Genomic DNA, 21366 nt, shown 5'->3' with positions numbered 1-21366 from the left:
CAAGGTCCTGGATCATCTTCACTCTCATTATTCTGAATTATTTTTCTGGAAGTTTGCCTATCTCCACTTCATTTAGTCATTTTTCTGGGGTTTTTTCTTGTTTCTTCATCTGGTACATAGTCCTCTGCCTTTTCATTTTGTCTGTCTTTCTGTGAATGTGGTTTTCGTTCCACAGGCTTCAGGATTGTGGTCCTTCTTGCTTCTGCTGTTTGCCCTCTGGTGGATGAGGCTATCTAAGAGGCTTGTGCAAGCTTCCTGATGGGAGGGACTGGTGGTGGATAGAGCTGGGTGTTATTCTGGTGGGTAGAGCTCAGTAAAACTTTTAATCTGCTTGTCTCCTAATGGGTGGGGCTGGGTTGGTTGTTTGGCATGAGACAACCCATCACTGGAGCCTTCCTGGCTCCTTGGTGGGGCCAATGGTGGACTCCAGGAGGGCTCACGCCAAGGAGCACTTCACAGAATTTCTGCTGTCAGTGTCCTTGTCCCAATGGTAATCCACAGCCACCCCCCGCCTCTGCAGGAGACCCTCCAACACTAGCAGGTAGGTCTGGTTCAGTCTCCTATGGGGTCACTGCTCCTTCTCCTGCATCCCAATGTGCACACTACTTTGTGTTTGCCCTCCAAGAGTGGAGTCTCTGCCTCCCCCACTCCTGTCGAAATCCTACAATCAAATCCCTCTAGCCTTCAAAGTCTGTTTCTCTGGGAATTCCTTCTCCCATTGCTGGACCCCCAGGTTGGGAAGCCTGACATGGGGCTCAGAACCTTCACTCCAGTGGGTGGACTTCTGTGGTATAAGTGTTCTCCAGTTTGTGAGTCACCCACCCAGTGGTTATGGGATTTGATTTAATTGTGATTGTGCTCTTCCTACCGTCTCATTGCGGCTTCTCCTTTTCTTTGGATGTGGGGTATCCTTTTTGGTGAATTCCAGTGTCTTCCTGTTGGTATTTGTTCAGCAGTCAGTTGTGATTCCAGTGCTCTCATAAGAGGGAGTGAGAGCACGTCCTTCTACTCTGCCATCTTGAACTAGTCTCCTAGGTTTACTTTCATACATAGGTTAGGCTATGACTACAAAATGAAACCTATTGGAAGCTGAAAAGTTTAGTCTACATCTATGGAATGCCCATTTCTGGGAAAATGGTAGGTCACATCTTTCATTCACCTGGTGGTCTGGAGTATCTGGTAGTTGTTTCATTGATCCAGCAGCTGAATGTCTATTTTATATAGGCACTAGTTATCCAAGAGCCCTTTTTCTGAGACTGGATGGCATCTATCTTTGCTTCTCATCTGAATTTCCTCTTTCATCTCCCACCTTCCTCCCCCCAACTGTAACACACATACATATCTTGGCAAACTTCAGTTTCCGGAGTAAGTAAAATTAACCTTGATTGATCTCATATTTACATAAATTTGTAACTGCCTTTGGAGTTTTAAAACTAAAAAATCTACAGTATGACGCTTGTTCTCTGCCTTCTGAAGTGCCCTGCTTTCCAAGGGGCAGTGCTCATTCATTAATTCAACAAATATAAATAGTGCATCTAATGTGTGACAGCCACTGAGGCTTGAGAATTAGTCATGAATAAAACAGAAAACTGCTCTCATGGTACACTTTAGTATTTATAAAAAATATGCAAACAAACATATTAAGTGTCTGGTGGTGAGAAATGAGATGATGAAAAATAAAGCAGGGTAAATTAAGAACCTAATACAGTCTGAATGAAGAAAAGAGTCAGGGGGCTATAGAAACTAAAACACATTAGTTACTATATCAGAAGTGTATTGCTACAGTATCTTTTTGTAAGCTAGGTATGTAAAAGAGTAATGAGTTAATATCATCACCTTAAGGTTGAAACAATTTACAAGAATGTCTTCAAAGAACAATAATCTTTATAAATCAAAAGTATACTGGATTAAATTGTTTATTGATTAATTGCAGTAATTCAATGCCTAGTTCTTATCATGTTAAAGTGTAATACTACTAATTAAAGTGATTTTCTATAACCTTTGAATTACTATGAAAGTAAAGTAGAAAGCTGATTTTTATATATGAATAATCTGTTTTATGCCTACACATCTAGCCTAAAGGAAACTTGCACATTTGACCAGGGGATATCTTTTATAATTTGCTACATATTGCTCTGTCAGGTGACCTTTTCAAGATGACTTTCTCAATATTTTAGGGAACTCTCATTAAATAGTAATCACTTATCACACCAGTGTAAAAACCCCTCTCTATATATCTGTATAGATATTGATATATGGATATAAAGAAACATATATTATGTATTTTGCAAGGTAACATATTGAAGGAAAAGTAGGAGGAAGTTACATCTAATTATATCAGAAATCATTACTTTAACATTTAGTTTTGAAGTGAGTAGCTTGGAAGAAAGAAAGGATGAAAAGTTGGAATGGAGAAGAGATAGAGAAAGAAGGAGAAAAAATATGTATATAGGAACTGCATGGGTTTGTCTACGATGGCCATGTCTTCCCCCAGTATGAGGTAAGATATTCCCTGCCCTCTCATTAGGCTACAACATGATGACAATAACTTTCTTAATGATACTCCCATCTGAGATGATCTTTTCCATGATCGATTCCAAGCATTGTTCACCTCTCATTTGTCCATGAAATTCTTTCTAGTTTTCTACAAATGAGTTATTAATTAATTTGTGCTCTGAATTGTCTTAAAGAAATAGTTCTTAACTAAAATATTTTATTGGTCTTAATTTTTTTCAGTTGTGTTAGCCCTGAGGTTCTATCAAATTATAGGCACCCTGAGGGTAAGGGCAATATTAACACTATAGATACTATTAACATAGTAGATATTAATAAATTTTATTAGGCTGAAATGAATTGAACTTTAGTACCATTCAATGTCCTGATAAAGAAATTAGGGCCTAAACATGGTAAATGCTTTGTTTATGGTGAGAGAGTTACTACATATATGTGTGTGCTTCATTCTTATTCTGCGTTTAAGCCATCATATGCTTATTCACTTGTATGGTTTTAAGTTAGCCTCATCTGGTAATTGTATTTAGCTGTCATCTGCAAGTGAACTTGCTTTCAAGTCTCAAATGACTCTCTACCACTTTATACTTACTTGCTAAAAGCTTTTATAGCTGGATTGCTTTAAAAATAGAGGAATACTCAACCCAGAACATCCTTTATAAACAAAAGTTATGTAGGTTTCTCTGATATTTGAAAAAAAACATTGCCATGATAGTTTTATGAGTTAATTTTGACTATTGCTAAAATTACTGATGCCATCATTGTTAATATACATTTTGAAACAGCAGCCTGTTGAGAATTTAAATGCTGGTACTTTTAAAATCCCACCCCATATGTCTCACTCAAATGAAAATTTTATTAAATTGGCTTTCTGAATCTTACATTTTCCTTTTACCTGGATACTCCGAGATGGCAGTGTTTGCTCAGAATAGATCTCACTCTAAATTTTTGCAGTTTTCTCTATAAAATATTTGGGATATATTTCAATTTTTAGTAATAAATTAGAAAATGCTAATTTTCTTAAACATGCTTTTCTGATGAAAATTTATCAGCTCTAATCAGAGTTTTGCACACATCTTTCCCTAGTGAGTATTTAATTGGCATACCTGGATTCAGTGTTTGCCTACTTTATTAAACTCAGTTCTGAAAACAGAAGATATATTTAGGACTATGCAATAAGTTTAATTATTAAAATATCTTAGGCTGTGTGAAACATTGGAGGAATGTGAAAAAGAATACATTCTAATATTTCTTAAATTTGTTTTTATTTTTTAATATAATCCTTTAAAGACAGCAATCATAAAATTCTAAGCAAATTATACAAGTTACTTTATCTCTTTGCCTCCTAAACCATGATAAATGAAAAACTGACTCCAGAGAAGAAAGGCTGCCATCACTTTTGTTAACATTTTTAAGGATCTAAAAGCTTTTCCAGAAAACCTTCTAAATGTTTTCATCTTAAATGATGTGTCAGCAAATGGTGACACTCAGGAATGTCGTACTTTGAGATTTCTTGGCTGTTATTTTGGTTTCCTATTTGTCCAGAGTGACTCAGAGCTGATCCTACCTGATATTGAATATATCATATGTGTGGTTATGTGTTCCCTTCAAGTAAGAGAGTCCAGTGCTGTAAGCCAATTACTAGTGGCTAGAGAGGCCAATGTTCAACTTGGGTTGGGATGGAATGCTGAGAATGGCACATGAAAAATGAATGTTTCAATGAGATATAGGAGCACAGATTGAGTTCCTGAGCTCTAATTTTGCTGGTCTGTATGACATCAGGCAAACTCTTCTGGGTCTGTTGCTCTTGCTACTGCAGGGTCCATTAGGATTCTGACTGGTGGTTAGACCTTCAGATATCTATATAGATGGAGGCCCATTCAATTTTAGACACACATAAGGAAAAAAGAACACCAAAGTATTCCAAATTATTTTCTGGATTTTTTTTTTCTTGAGTGTGAGTAATTGAATAATAAAAATAAGAGTTTATTCTCTAGAGTTTGACTTATTGGGGTTTGAATTTCAGTCTTCTCACTTTTTCTTGTGTCATCATTGGCAAGTTGCATAACCTCTCTGTGCCTCAGAGTAATCACCTATAAAATGAGGGTAATACCATGTAATGCTGAGACTAAAGCCAACACATGTGCCTGGCATGTAGAAGACAGCTAAAAACAAGTGTTTATTATCATCATAATCATCATTTTACTCAAAACAGGCTCTCATTGGCCTTTTTGGTATTAAGGATATTGTTGAGGATGGATGGGTGAGCAGGGAATCATGACATAATCTCAGCTGTGTTTAGTAATACTGACTCTGTTCAAAAATGACAAAAGGGCATCTTGGAGAAGTTAAGTAATTCAGATGAGGTTACATTGTTAGTCAGAGGAAGGGCTGAATTAAACCTCCAAGTCCCTCATATTCTGGCCAATGATTTTGTTTTTTCTTTCTTTTTATTATGTCACCCTAGTATAAGTATTCATCAAAAGTTTATAAAACACCATGTTGGCTCTTCTGGAAATTCTTCTGCCTTTTATACATATGTGGAAGCAGCTATAAACATCCCGGCAGGGAGAACATTAGCAAAATTCATAGAACCTACTACTCCTGAGACAAATAACAGTGAAGGTGGAGTATGAATTGCACTGAAATTGGAGCTCAGTTATAAAATGCCTGGGGGTATGTGCTGTGGGTTTACCTAGTCTTTGTGAAAGTAATACCATCCTACTTTTAATTTATTGGTGTGTTTGTGTGTGTGTGTGTGTGTGTGTGTGTGTGTGGTCCTAAATTATCAAATGCTTATTTAAATTAGGAATCTTAAAGCCAATTCACATAGCATTTTTTTATTTTTTATTTTTTTTCACATTTTTTTAAAGGCCAGGTCAAAATTCAGTGAAGTAGGACAATTGATGTACATACATGTGATTGCATAATTTAGTCTCCCCTGTATAACCACTCTGTATTACCAATTAAGTACTCTCCAGGTTACTCATTATTCTTACTGTCTTCAGCTCCTGTTTAGGTAGTATATTTTGGTTTGGTTTTCTTCTCTTTAAATAAATTTCACACTTCACTAACTATTACAATGTGAATAGCCCAGTTGCAAATATGAGTTAATAGCTAAATGGTCTTGGCAATTACTTTTCAATAGAAAGAAATATTTGGGAAAGAAGTTAAATGCAGCTAGAGATTTTATAGGCATCTGGCTCCTGATGAATATTCATAAACCTGTATATATACCCATACATGTACATATTTTTATGTGGTCTATTAAGATACTGTAAAAAATATTAAAGGAAGAAGTATCTCCTTGTATTTCTGGTTACTTGAAAAGAGAAAGAGAGAAAGAGAAAAAGAGACAGTGCAATAATGATCTGCCTTGAAAATTACTCCGTTTCTGTTGCAGAAAATAGCCATTCACTTATTCTCCAGTTACTAGCTACTTAATTACCATGTGAATACTCTGTAATTACATATCCATCATTGTCCTTTAGATTACATGATTGTGTTTGGTGCTGCTATGCAGTTCTTAGTGTAATTACCCTACACAGGTTATAACAATTTTTATATTGTGAATATAAAATGTTATTATATAATTTCATGGTAATCTCTACTTTCTTAGCACAAATTAATTGCATTTCATTATTGCTCCTTCTTACCATATACAGAAATCTCAATTATTATGCCATTCAGGTCAGTAAAATGCTCAAAACTTATGAGCTAGAATGTTCCAAAGGAAGGAAGATTTTGTTGGTAGTAATATATGTAGGCTCTTGCCACAGTGGACATTATTCAGATCAGTTTTAATTGCTTTTTTCTTCTTGTTTTAACCTTTTAATTGGCTTATCAGCTCTCTAGAGCTGGTGTCCTGTCTTGTATTTCTGAACTCTTCTCACAGCTCCCAGTATACAATTAGACACATGCATGTCCTCAGCAAATAATTACACATCCACTACTTCCATTTTATCATCATGGTGTTTAAAATTAGATCAACTATATTGTTCCACCTGCTTTTCTTTCCATAAATTCCAGACTGTTGCTGTTGAACACTTACTGGCCAATCTGACTAGCCTCTCTTATCTTCAGCCTTCAATCTTCAATTCCTTCCCTATTTCATCCTCTCTACCAAAATGTCTCATCACCTGTATTTTCTTCTAACTTTTCTTCTTTTTTTTAACTTTCTCTCAGTTCCAATGATTATTAAGCTAAATTTAAAATTTGAGGGGAAAAAGATGATTGTGTTGGGGAAAGTGCGTGTATGTGTGTGTCTGTGTGTCAGAAAATAGAAGATGATCCCTTTGTGGTACACCGTGGTGTTAACCAACCACCAACATTCCTAACTCTTTTATTCTTTGGGAGGAATTAAGTTTTTTATTTAGATTTGTCTACTGCTTTATAATCGGTAACATTTCAGTTAGTCAAAACTGAAATATGAAAAAAAGCAGAAGGTTATGAAACTTCTGCAAAGATAATTTCACATAAATAATTGATAAAGTGATAAATGAGTCATTAATAAAAATACCAATATATTTTAGTTAAGAACATGAATATCTATCTTATAGAAAGATTACTTTCAAAATGGTTTTAAAGCATTTTTTGATGCTTAAAGTGGTAAGCTGTGTAGGATAACTATTTTCAGTGCTCTAGGATAAAAAAATTGTTCTTCCAATTATGGTTAGACTTCTGTCTGTTTCTGAGCTTATCAAGAAAGACTCCTTAGAACCAAAGTGAATAATTGCATACCATAGGAGCCTTCTCGTATAATATTCTTCTTCATACTTTGCTAAATTTCTGCTGAATTGGGAAGTGCTAATGAAGTATTCCTTTTATTAAATAAATAACTGAAGAGATAGGTAGAATTTAAATATGAGTATGTAGTAATTATTTGAGAGTGTATAGAGAGGAGACACTGATAAAAATACAGCATATATTTATACAAATTTTACATAGATGCTTGTAATTCAAAATGGATTATAGCTGAAAAGAGAATGAGAGAGAAATAAGGTAGCATTCCTATGACTTACTATATATTCCTGTCATGATATTGAGACAATTGCAGAGAACATGAACTCTGGTTGAGTCAATCAATTTGCAAATAGTACCATCAGATGTTTCAAACTTTTTCCTGGACCTGCATATAGTATGTGATATGATTAAACTTGAAATATCAGAGAGCTTTTGAAGGAGTTATTTCGATTTACAAATATCCAGTGATTATGTGATAGATTAAATACGAGATGCTGAAGTCCCCTATCAAGTAAGATCTACCTTCTCCTGTGTTCAGAAATCTTGGAGTTGGAATTGAATAAATAGGGAAGGCTTTAAGAGGAGAAAGAAAGAAGGAAAGAGAGAGAGAGGGAGGGAGAGAGGGAGGGAATATATATTAAAAGTGTTGGGCCCAAGAATCCTAACAGTGATGTAGAAAACAATCCAGCCAGACATATAATTCAGCATCCTCTACATGTTCCACATCTTAAGCCTAACAGTGGGAGATAGTCAGAAATTTTTCATAAATAGGCATTGGGAAGCCACTCTGACAGGGCTGGAGTATAGTGAGCAGCTCTCTGTCCCTAAGCTTCAATTTAGCATAAAGTGCTAAACATGTAAACTGGGAAAAATGAAATGTCTTCCATTTGAATATCTGTAGAGAAAGGGTTCTGAGGCTAAAATTATTTCAGGCTATTTTAGAGGGAAAATATGGCATGGCTTAACAGCATGCAATTTAGAATTATTTATTAAACTGTATATTCTAACATCTGTTTACTTCACAATTTTATATTAGCAAACATTTCTTTACATTCTTTAGGTTCCATTTTTAGGCCATGAGACCAGTCAATTGCAATTGAATAATGTGCATTTGACATGCTTCAAAAAATATTAAAAGCATTAAAGGGTGAAGGATTTCCTTTTTTTAAAAGTTAGAAAGCCCAGAGATAAACCCACGCACACATGGACACCTTATCTTTGATAAAGGTGGCAGGAATGTACAGTGGAGAAAAAGCCTCTTCAATAAGTGGTGCTGGGAAAAATGGACAGCTACATGTAAAAGAATGAAATTAGAACACTCCCTAACCCCATACACAAAAATAAGCTCAAAATGGATTAAGGACCTAAATGTAAGGCCAGACACTATCAAACTCTTAGAGGAAAACATAGGCAGAACAGTCTTTGACATATATCACATCAAGATCCTTTTTGACACATCTCCCAGAGAAATGGAAATTAAAACAAAAATAAACAAATGGGACCTAATGAAACTTAAAAGCTTTCGCACAGCAAAGGAAACCATAAACAAGATGAAAAGACAACCCTCAGAACTGGAGAAAATATTTGCAAATGAAGCAACTGACAAAGGATTAATCTCCAAAATTTACAAGCAGCTCATGCAGCTCAGTATCAAAGCAAACAACCCAATCCATAAGTGGACAGAAGACCTAAATAGACATTTCTCCAGAGAATTTCCTTTCAAGCATAAAAAGTGGACCATGAATTCCTTTAAAAAATATCATGTGTAAAGAGAAAAGCTATTAGCCTGTTTAGCAAATTAAGCAGAATTTATAAAATATTCTCATTGTAGCTTATATGCCATTACATTAAAAAATCTTTCTATGGAAAAATAATATACATAGAAATGTTTAAAATCACAGGTATACAGTTCAGTAATTTATCCCCAGCTGTACATACTAGTGTAAACCAACATTCAGGTCAGGAATAAACATTATCATTACCTCAGATGCCCCCTGGTGTTCTTCATCACTATCCCTTTCCTCCTCCTCAAAAATAACTCTTTTTTTTTTTTGCGGTACATGGCCTCTCACTGTTGTGGCCTCTCCCGTTGCAGAGCACAGGCTCTGGATGCACAGGCTCAGTGGCCGTGGCTCACGGGCCCAGCTGCTCTGCAGCATGTGGGATCTTCCCAGACCAGGGCACAAACCTGTGTCCCCTGCATCGGCAGGCGGCCTCCCAACCACTGCACCACCAGGGAAGCCCCTCAAAAATAACTCATTTTTGACTTTTAAAACCATAGATTAGTTCTGCCTTTTGAAGTTATATAAATAAAAATAGTATATATATTTTTCTGTCCAGCATTTTCCTCTCAATATTATTTTTGTGAGATTCATCCATGTCATTGTGTATAACTGTAATGTCTTCATTTTTCATTTATCTCTTTACATATAAATATACATATATATATGAACTACAGTTTATCCATTCTTCTTACAACGGACATTTAGATTATTTTCTGTTTTCGGCTACTTCAAAAAATATTGCTGTGCATATTATGTACATGTTTGTGTGCACATGTACATGCTTTTTTCTGGGATATACAGTATATTAAGAGTAAAATTCTAGGTCATAAAGTGTGGGTATCTTCAAATTTAGTATATACTGTCAATTGTTTCCCAAATTGGTTGAACCAGTTTATATTCCCACTACTAGTGTATGAGAGTTTCTGCTATTTGTTGTCAATTTGGTATGTGTGCAATGGTATTTCTTTGAGCTATTAATTTGTATTTCCTTGATTACTAATGAGTTGTATATATTCTCACATCTTTATAATCTTAGTCTAAAACAGATTTAATTTATGCACCAAAACTAGTTATAATTAGTAAATTGTAGGTAAGTTTTTAACTTTGACCTTTAGCACCTAGATAAGTGCAAACTGTTCCTTGCTACAGTATGGTGTAGGGCAATCATCACCCCTCAGAATGTTAACCCAGTTTTTTCGAGTTTCTTAGGTTTTCTCAGTGATGTGATTATAAAAAAAGTGGTTCAAATCTTTAGGTTAAAAATTACATGTTAATAAGGGCTCACAAATTAGTCAAGAAATAAGCTATTTTAGTCAAATCAAATCTATTTACGATTATGAGACAATGTAGTCCCTTTGCTAATCAGTAAATTGTTTTCCGATTTCTTACATTCCCTCATTCCCAAATTCTATTTACTCAACCGGTCCCACGGGAATCACCTGGGCCTCGTTTATAATCTATAAATTGGAATCCAGGGGTGGTGGTGGATGAAAGGGAAAGACACTGGAATTTTTATTTACAAATAAGTTACCTACATGATTCTGATGAATTATCCACTGTGGAAAAACCTCATAATATGAAGATCTTGGACAGATACATCAGCTGACTTCTATGTCCCATCAGAAAAATGAACCAGGACCAAAGAATGAAATTTAAAGCAATTAGAGACAATCTTAAAAGAACTCTCTGTCAATAAGTGGTATGTAGCAACCTGACGAAGGAAAATTTTTCTTTAGAGATTTCTGCATAGGAGATGGTACTAGATGATTATGTAGGCTGCTGCTAATACATTCTTCATAAATAAAAACAGAAGCTGTGCTGTGTAAACTCTACCTGCCAAGCCTAGAACAACTACAGATAGACATCATAATGGACAGATACTAACACTGACTTAATTTTTAGATCTCCATGTCTCTCACCTTTCGAAAGTGCTTCTTTCCTTACATACAGCCAAGACCCTTAGTAATAAGCTTCAGCACGGAATTGCAACGAGGGCACTTGGCGTAAAGCAACAGCAAGCAGAAGAATGCTTGAAATAAATTTCCATAAATATGAAGCAAGCCTGTCAGTAAATTTAATTTCTGTCTGATTTAATAAACAGCGAGGTAGATACACAAACATGAAAATTATAAATTATGTTTTAATTTTTCTCCCTACCATAACTGTCTTATCACAGGTTAAAGTTTATAAGTTGTGATTTTTATCTCAGCTAATCTCATTTAACATTGCTTCATGGTTAGATAGCTAAAATGAAATTGCAGCTCCAAACACAAAGTCTGGGATCAATTTGACCAGTTCTTCTGCTTACGATTATTTGTACTATAAATTTCAATATTTTGAATATGGTAAATTTGAATACATTGATATGTCAACAGACATATAAACTTGTTTTTCAAAAGACAGGCAGAATATCTAATTGCAAAGTCAATGTGGTTCTTATTAAATGGTCTTTGTTTTATTACTGACGTTCAAGAGGTATAGAAATATTCGAGCAAGACTTCCTTGGTGGTTGAGAAAATTGTCTGTAGCGCTCAGTAGGAAACATCTTCCAAAGTGAAGGGCTCAGCTACAGGGAGGTTTTCCCTCTGACTGATGGGGAGGTTAGGTTCTCACCTAGGAGGGGGCAATAGTCTAGACTTCTGTTATCACTTTCTACCCATGATGGATCAGTTAGTCTTCCAGTCTACCTTTCTATTAGGGTTCCATGAGAGGCACATCTCCTGTCTGCTTACCTGCCCAGGTGTTTGGAAATACTGGGCCTGTTCTGGCTCATAGAGGGAGGCTTCTTTCCACCACACCAAAAGCTAGTGAAGAGGTAGGATTCCCCTACTCACCACTCACTACCCTGTTCTCTGGATGAAAAGAGTTGTGAAGAGGGACAAAGATAAATGACATCTAAAGAAATCTTGAGCATTTCTGTTCATTTCAGAATAACATTAATGTTGCTCATTAGAAGGAAAACTGAGGAAACTTGTGAACTTAAACTTTAAAACTCAGAACCAAAAGAGTTTGTCACTTAGTATTATATCAGTACAACCCATCTCCTCTTAGAAAGATGAAATGATGCCTAACTCGGGCAAAAAGAGGAACCAATGGCATTATTAAAGAATTCTGGTTACATCCAGTTACACGCTGCTTTTTGTAAATTAATCTACCTATTCTCTGACCATTTTAAAATATTAAGTGAAAGGTAACATTTATTATGACTCAAGAAATGTATCTTGAAATATTTCAAGAAATTTCATTTCTATGTTGTGCATTCTTTCTAGATGTGTGTCATCACTACTGTGTGAATTCTGAATCCTGTACCATTGGGGATGACGGAAGTGTGGAATGTGTCTGTCCAACACGCTACGAAGGACCAAAATGCGAGGTTGACAAATGTATAAGGTGCCATGGGGGACATTGCATTATAAATAAAGACAGTGAAGATATATCTTGCAAGTAAGTAGACAGCTAGCTTACTTTATAAAAACATTTGAACCCAAAAGGACATAGCAATCCAGAAATAAACAGTGAAAACAATGTAAATTATTTTTATTCTAAAATTCAGTATGGCAACCATTCCATTCTCTCTCTCTCTCTTTTTCTTTTTTGGCTAGAGATAGAGTTCAATTCATTTTGATTAAACCAAAACTTATTAAGAACCTATTATGTACATCTGGGTAATATGAACATTTATCATGTAATAACATGGTCAGGTCATTGCCTATATAGAATATTCCTAATAGTAAGCAAGTAAAAGTGAAATGCAACATACCTTCAGAAAGCTATGTGTAATACTTCTAAATTAGAATAGCTCAGGCTTTTACTTGTTTCATCATTATTATCAACAATGAGTGTTTGCCTTTCTGATTTTACAAAATGATCCTTTGGGGAAGAAGCAAAAGACCTATCTAATGGAAATAAAATTTAATCTTTTTATCTGACTTTGAAAATTATTGTACAAAATAAGTAGAAGGAATAATGTTTCCTAGGAAGCAACTACAACAAAAATGTCCAAGTTAGATTTTGATTACATTGCCTTTTGCTCTTTGGCTTTGAGATCAAGTGAATGGAAAGCAGAACTTTGCAGGTAAAGAGTAATGCCAACGTGCTAGTAATGTTTCTAGCATGAAACAAATTTATGCCACTGGGGTTAGAGATCAATTCTCACTCTGAACTTCTTTTAACAGGCTTTTCAAAAAAAGGGCTTATAAAGGACTGGACTCTATCACTTGCCCTAGGAGTATAATAAACGAGCATATGCTATAGGAAAGCACGCCTTAAAGGCTTCACGTCACAGCTTCCACCAAGACAGCTCTGCAAGGGTGCCAGCCCTGAGTTATGTTGCTCTGCCAAACAAGGCCCCATAAAATTTTATTACAGACAGCATCAACAATTTTTTCTTTTTTATTTACTCTCATTTTAGAATTACTCCATGTATGATTTGTGTTATCGCTATAAATGACATTTACTCAAACCCTCAAATTGTGTCCTTTGAAAGTATATTATTTTTTAACTAAAGTAATTTAAAATATGACTAATTATAATATGTGCCTTTGATAAGTACATAAAAGCAAAATGCATTTTCATATAAACTACCAAAATCATGTTTGCTCATTAAGCTCATCGGTTTTTTGTGATGAAACTTTAGCATGACAGAACTTGATTTTAATTACTGAGCATACATCTTTCTTTATGTCCAGTGTACCATGTCAGGAATGCACTGTAGAATCTTCTTCACAGCCCCATCCCAGTCACACAGGGAATCAGGGACCATCGTATAAGAAAGGCTATGAGCCATAGTTCGCAACCCAGTTTATCTTGGAGAAGCTCATGCAGAGACACACACCCTGTTTCCATCACACAGGGCAGTTCCGTGTGAGGAATGAAGGGCTGAACTCTTAGGACCCTCGGTTCCTGATCCTTTACATAGAATACTGGCTTCACCAACACAGAAACACTAGAACCTCATAGCCTGAATAGGCTTTTGAAGGTCCAACATTATAGTTCTTGACTCTTAAAAGATCTTTCTGGAAAACTATATGTAAGAATGGATAAATAATAGTTGCTAGCAGTGAGTTGATAGTGGAAGTTTAAAGATAAGAGTATAATATTTGATTTATCAGATAGGCTATAATAACATATGAACATGATAGTACAAACAGGACTCTTTGGGTATTTTGAAACTTTTAGATAAGTTTGTTTTCATTTCTATGATACTTTTCATCTTAGCATTAACTAAAGCTTGCAGTGATATTGGGATTTCTATTTCATGGCTAAAGAACTGATACTAAAACAAAATCACAACTGAGTTAAATATTTTTTTACTGAAATGGGAAAATGCAAGCTGCGTGTATACTTGCGATTCCAAAGAGTCATGTGTTTCTAATGCACAGCCTATGAGCTGTCAACTACAGTAAAGAATAGATGCTCTGTCAATTATACTGAGTATAATCTTTGAAACAGAGCTAATTGTGTATTTTTCTCTCTTCCTCAGTAAATATTGTTGAAGAAAGTCTTTATCATAATTTTGAATAGCCTAAATAATACCACTGTGATGTCAAATTGTTATGAGAATTCTTTCTCTTTCCTGGACAACTGCTATTTGCAAAGTGTGTCTGCATGCATGCACATGTAACATTTCTAAGAAATGAAATTATGATGAAAACCTACATTAAAATATAAGTTGTACTCTTTGATATATTACAATGATTTGGATAACTTGTATTTCACATTTGAAATATCTACAAAGTTCTGTCTAAAGTTTAGGATTCAGATAAAACCTTTAGAAGGAGAACAGGGCAACATCTCTTATAACTCTTGGAAGCAGAAGTTTAAAAGCAATCGATAATTAGAATATTTTTCTCTTTTAAAAGATGATATTTGGTGTATAGTTATCTTTTTGTGGAAAATTCTTTAATGTATGATGAGCTAATTTTTTTCTTTGATGTTGTCCCTTTGATTGAACATGAAACTATAACTTTCTGCTCTTCGATTTTCAAGGAGGCTGGGCGAGGAAAGCAAGGAAAAGTCTCCCAGATCCATTTAACATATCAGACACCACTACCATTAAATATGTACTTGACTCACTTTGCATCCATATTCGTATGGCTCTATAGATTATAAAGAATGTGATACTCTTTGTTAAGTCTTGGAAACTTTAAACCACTACCATCTTCCCCATGTTTAGTTCCACTTTCACGTGTCTCCATTTCATATCTGGTACATAATTGACTCACTGCTTCTGTTTATCTTGAAAAGAAATGTGATTTCTAAATCCAGGTTCTTAAAAAAAATCTTTAAATTAAACTTTTGGGAAAGTGTAAGCAGTTCAGTGCATTTCCAGCAGCCCTACCACCCACAAGAGGCCAAATAAATATGCACAGAATAAATAAACTATGGGATTGCTAACCAATTATTTCAAATATCTAACCAATCATTGGGAATTACTCTTTGATGGATGTACTGCAATAGGTACCCACCATGAAGAGGATCAAAGTGATCAATCAATGACATTGCAGGCTGATTTCTTTATCAAGGTTATGTCCAGATTTATTGTGATACCATTGATTACTTCATAGCACTTAGTACTAACATGATCTCATAATCGGAATATTGACATGATCCGTTGTAATTCTGATCTGGGCCAAGGCTTGTATGATTCTATTACCATACTTCTCATAGAAGAGTTTCCCTCAATAATTTGGAATGTCAATGTACTTTTCTCTGTTCCACCAACAATTTTCAATGTCTGATCTAATAGTATTTATTTATTCATTTATTTATTTAAAAATATAACATGGCAAGTAAGAAATTTCTGTAATTTTTCTCTTATCATTATGCTTGTTTTTCCCATGTAGCAATAGCCACAGTGCTTATTCTTATCCCAGACAGGTAATGTACTATAAATTAGAAGCATTTCCAAAAATTTTCCAAGAAAGCCTACCTCATTACTTTGTTGCCATATTGCATATTGTTCCTATAATATTACTGCTTATTTTTGCAATGAACTGTTGTTTTTTCTTTAGAATAAGAAGTTTGACACTAATTATAGTACATATTCAGGGAGAAACAGTGGGGTAAAAGTGACTACAGAATAGTTCTATGCTTTCGTACAAAATGTGGAGTCTAAAACTCATAACAGTTCTTTGGACCAGACTTTCCAGTTTAGAAGGAATAGCTGAAGCATTTGCTTCCAGAGTATTTGATAATGTGGTTTATAAATAATAAAGATGCCACCAAACTCTGGTAATATGAAAAGGGAATAAAATACTGATGTTAATGTCTCCCTGAAGTGTAAGTGATAGACACTAGAGTATATTTTTTCACACCTATATCTAGCTATATTAAATTTTTATATTAAACAAATGGATTGAAAATTTGAAAATTACCAAAAGAAAAATTTTATTTGTCATCATTCTATTAAAAAACATCTTTGCCTCCAGCAAGTCTCTCTTTCTGAAAACCTACTTTTAGCCAGCCACTGCATTAGTCTTCTATGATGAATATTCTCATCTTTAGAGAATTTGTGTCAGCTCTCAACAATAATCATGCCAGAAACAATGAGATTTTTTTTTTCTTTGTTGCTGCAGCTGCACTAATGGAAAGATTGCCTCTAGCTGCCAGCTATGTGACGGCTACTGTTACAATGGTGGCACGTGCCAGCTGGACCCAGAGACAAATGTACCTGTGTGTCTGTGAGTATTTTATAACGTTGTGGGCATTTTATGATAACAACTTTAGATGTACATGGAATCCCTGCTCTATTGTTCTCCTTTCTTGGCGTAACAGTTTTTAAATGAATGTTTCGTGGACATCTCTGATCAAGTATTGTTCCTCATTGGCTCATGTACTACAGAATCTCCTCCCTCATCAATTTGCTAGTGATTTCATATGGAAAAGCTCATTCACGTCTTAGCATCATACCCATTTCAAACATTCAGAGACCTTTGAACTTGGAAATGCCAGTAAAAATTGTTCTAATTTAATTGACCTTATTTACAATAGATACGTGAAACCCAGACAGAATCATATTTATAAATACTTTGGTACTTAGGGCCATTATTTTCAAAGTATGTAAGGTATCTTTTCAAAAGTATAATACTATTTGATTTTTGTATCAGGTTTTGAGTGTTGTGTTATGTAAACCTATTAAGCCCTTGTCTCTTTTGAAATACATTACCTTGAATCTGGGTTTCTAAATGTTTGGAAAGTATTGTAGATTCTCTGCTCCTGAGAAAATCTGGAATTTAATATATTCCCTTTTCAAATACCTGATTGGCCATAATGGAAAGCTTGAAATAAGACCATTCAGCCTATGCGATCTCTATTTTGAGTTTTCTTTTATCACTGCTTGACCAGAAGAATGATGCCCACATCTTATCCACATCTACATTCTGTTTCCCCACCTTGTCAGAATAGCCTATGATGAGTGTGTATATAAGAAATAAGTGAGCATACCTGAGAAAAATTTTGTTCATATGTTACTATTTCTGTATGAAATGAATGTGAAACATTTGAAAAAAAAAAGTCAGATGCTTTATTTAGCTGTATTTTACTGAAATTCTGCAGATGCTCTGTTGGGTTTAAAAGTCAGCGCTGTGACCAGAAAGAGAACCCTTGTGATCACTACTGTCAGAATGAGGGGATTTGCACTTTAACTGCGTTTAATGAGCCGAGATGCAAGTAGGTTTAACCTTCCACTTACCGCTAAGCTTTGTGTGACATCATTTCAGGCCAGAGTTCATTGGTTTAAATCATGAACATCCACATGCTTTTCACAGTGTATACTTAATCTCGGGGCTCATCTGTGTCATACACACTTAACCTTTGCTTTGCTCGCCGACAAGCGTATGCACCACAGTTAGCTAGATTGTCTAGAAATATAATGGAGGGAATGAAAAAGCTCGTGGAACTGTCTCATAACAATACATTTGTTAGAACAGTGGCTTTTAATTAGAAGACAGAAGCAGGTGTTTTTAGACTTTATTACTATAATTGGAATAGTGCCTTTTATTTAGTAACTGACTTTTCAAGTACTGATAAAACACATTATTTTGGCTCCCAAGATTTCAGTGGAACTGTCTTACCTTAATCAGTAAGACTTCTTTACAGAAGAAATAGGTATATGCTAAAATATTCCAGAAACTTCATTTCAAAACATTCTTTCTTGATTCAATTTGTTCATAACAAATACATTCTTTTCCTCTGTGAAATCTCAGGGACCACCTTTGGGGTAGCTATCAACATTCATAACAATGGAAGTTATTTTTGCATCTTGCATTTGAGCTTTAGAGATGGATCATATCTGATATCCTCCTTAATACTCCATGTCATATACAGAAACCCCGATTGGCACCCAATAATAGCTCATGGTGGTGTCTCAGAGTATTTAGTAATGGTTTTAATGCACAATTATATTAAAATTCAGATATTTCATTTCCAAAGCTCTACAATTTTGTTCATAATGATCTGTTATTCAAGAAAATGTCATTCTTTACACAATAATTGTAAAAATATGGGAAGTGATTAAAATAATCACATAGGAGAAACTGATATTCTTTCTTTTTTTCTGAAAGATATTTGAATATGTTAAAGCAATGTTCCTACATAAAATAATCCAGAAATACTCCTTTAAATATCAGTCTGTAAAGGGTATATAAACTGACCTGTTAAGAAATTGATACACTTCTTAGTTCATACTCAGGTTTAGTGCCTTATGCAGCTGAAGACAGAGAGGGGACCCTTCTTTAGTCTTACCTCTGCCTTGCCTCCAACCTAAATTTCTCCAGTCATTCAGCAAATATTTATAAGACCCTGAAAGAGTGCTAAGTGCTAGACAAATAAAGATGAATGAAATTTAACCCAAACATCAAGGAGCTCACGAATTAGTGGGTTTAGAAATTCATAAGCAACTAATTAACCTGTATTAACGCAGGTGTGAACACGGGAAAAAAGAGAGGGCAGTGGAGTTTTAACAGGGCAGGTGATTTGTTTAGAATGGGAGATAGGAATACATGGAAGACTTTACAGAAAAGGCAACCTCATGTTGTCCATGTAGTTCAGATAGTTCAGTGAGGTCGGGAAGAACATTCTGAAAAGAAAGAATAACATAAGCAGAGACATGGATATGAGACTTAGTGACCTCTCTGGGGAACTGTGAGTGGTTTAATACAGCTAGAATGAAGGGTGACTGAAGAGTTGGGGAGGGGGGTGAGGAGTTAAAACTGGGAAGATAAATTGGAACCCGATTTATGCCAAAGTTAGGGGATTCCATAGGATCCTGAAAAGAATGTATAGCCAAAGTGATTTGAGGCAGAGCTGAAGGAGTTTGCTTTCGAAGGTGACACTGAGTGGCATGTGGAAGAAAGGCCTGGAGATCAGCTGCAGGGATCCCACACCAAAAGGTCTGGCAGCACTTCAGGTGAAAAATGATGGATTCACGGTTAGTTCAGTGTTAGTAAGGTCAGGGTGATCCTTGGCCAAACTTTGACCTAGGTACTTACGTTATCTCATTTTTAGGACCCTGGTAATGCCTGCTCTGGGGCCCAGTCTTTGTATTTCTTGTCCCTTTCTCACAATTCCCAGGCAAAGTATACATGACATTTCAGCACCACCCCCCTCCATAAATAGGTCTCAGGAACATGACCTGTCTAGAGAATGCCCTTGTGTCACCAGAATGAATATTTCTTGCGGGCATAACAGTCCACAGTAATGTTCAGTTCCACTTTTCACTCTTACATGTATCATCAGAGGCACCTGACCTTGTAAGGTATAATCAGCCTCTGATTAAAATCAGCCAGGAAGGGCTTCCCTGGTGGTGCAGTGGTTGAGAGTCCGCCTGCCGATGCAGGGAACGCGGGTTCATGCCCTGGTCCGGGAGGATCCCATGTGCCGCGGAGCGGCTGGGCCCGTGAGCCGTGGCCGCTGGGCCTGTGCGTCCGGAGCCTGTGCTCCACGACGGGAGTGGCCACAGCAGCGAGAGGCCCATGTACTGCAAAAAAAAAAAAAAAAAAAAAAAAAAAAAAATCAGCCAGGAAAAATACGTTAATCGGAAAGGTTCAGAGCAAACACCTTTTACTTTTGTGTATCTTTATTTCTATCTGCTTTAGGCTTAATGGAAATTTTGTCTGTGCTTTGGTTTTCTACACCCTAAAATTTATTCTGATGGTAGGAGTAATGCTTACTGAATTCCTCAAATCATTTAAGCCACGAAAGAATCATAGAAGAGATAATGATATTCTGTTATTCACTCATTAATTCATTCATCAAATATGTATTGATAACCTATGATGAGTGAGGCCCTATGTATATTCAGCAGGAGAACTAATAACAGCTAAAACTGATTTAGCAAATACCTGTTTGATTCTAAAGTCCTTGCCCTGGTTATAACTCTTATTCCATACTGCTTTCTTTGTGCTGACTAACTCCAATAAGGTTTTTACTTTTAAAGAATTTAAGATTCATTTTGGGTAGATGAATGGATTTTAAAAAGTTAAAATACCATTTGATAATTGCTATACAAAAATATGACCAAAGTGTTGTGGGAAAACAACTGAATAGAGATCAGTTAATGATTACTAGTGGGAGAGAGAAAGGTTTTACAGATGAAGTGATATTTTAACAGTATTTTGAAAAAATTTTAATTATTTTACAGGAGGAAATGTCTGAAAACCTTTCTTGAAAGAGGAATAGCACAGTGAGAGAATAGGTCTGAAAGTAGAAGATGAACGTTGTTGAGAATAGAACACAGGCTATGTGATATAATGGGGGGTGGGTGGGGGGAGATTAAAGATATATGTTGGGACCAGTTTGTGAGGTACATTTTATGAATGACACAAGAGTGGGTTTATAGAAAGAAGATTGGAGAATTAAGGATGGAATTCTAGGAGACACCAATGTTTAATACTGTATTATGGAAGAATCAACAAAAAAATGAGAAGAAATAGAATTTGGAGGGGACTTGTCAAAGTGTAGGTTCCTCCAAGTCAAAGGAATAGAGCGTGTCCAAGAATATCAACTCCAGATAGTTCAAAGAGGATAAGAATTCTAAGTGGTTTATTGAATTTTGTAATTAGATGGCCACTATGAGAGATGTTTTGAAAGTGCTACATGACAGCAACCAGATTATAGTTGGAAAAGTGAAAGATAAGAAAGTAGAGAAGACTGTAGATTCCTTTCTGACTGTTTGGCTGTGGATTAAATGAAGGAAGAACAATTGTAACTTCAAGGGGAAGTGGGATCTAAGGGAAAATATTTTTACAATAAGAAAGACATACGTTTCAAGAGGATCAGTCTTTCACTATTTATTAAGGGCCCATTGTTAAGTAACTGTGAAGGATAGATG

At 35.5% G+C, this 21366-nt stretch overlaps 1 protein-coding gene across 1 annotated transcript in view; it reads left to right on the top strand.

Moving 5' to 3' along the window:
• LRP1B (LDL receptor related protein 1B) overlaps positions 1–21366 on the top strand; it is a 1787379-nt gene that overhangs the window by 1736242 nt on the left and 29771 nt on the right. Inside the window, exons 85-87 of the mRNA XM_024744102.1 lie at positions 12305–12479; positions 16613–16717; positions 17592–17705. Coding sequence (XP_024599870.1) covers positions 12305–12479; positions 16613–16717; positions 17592–17705 — 394 coding nt within the window. The remainder of the gene's footprint in view (positions 1–12304; positions 12480–16612; positions 16718–17591; positions 17706–21366) is intronic.

The sequence above is a fragment of the Neophocaena asiaeorientalis genome, unplaced genomic scaffold, assembly GCF_003031525.2.
Source record: "Neophocaena asiaeorientalis asiaeorientalis breed wild unplaced genomic scaffold, Neophocaena_asiaeorientalis_V1.1 scaffold11, whole genome shotgun sequence".
Classification (NCBI taxonomy): Eukaryota; Metazoa; Chordata; class Mammalia; order Artiodactyla; family Phocoenidae; genus Neophocaena; species Neophocaena asiaeorientalis.
Note: the sequence above shows the minus strand (reverse complement) of the source record. Positions and strands in the feature narration are given on the sequence as shown.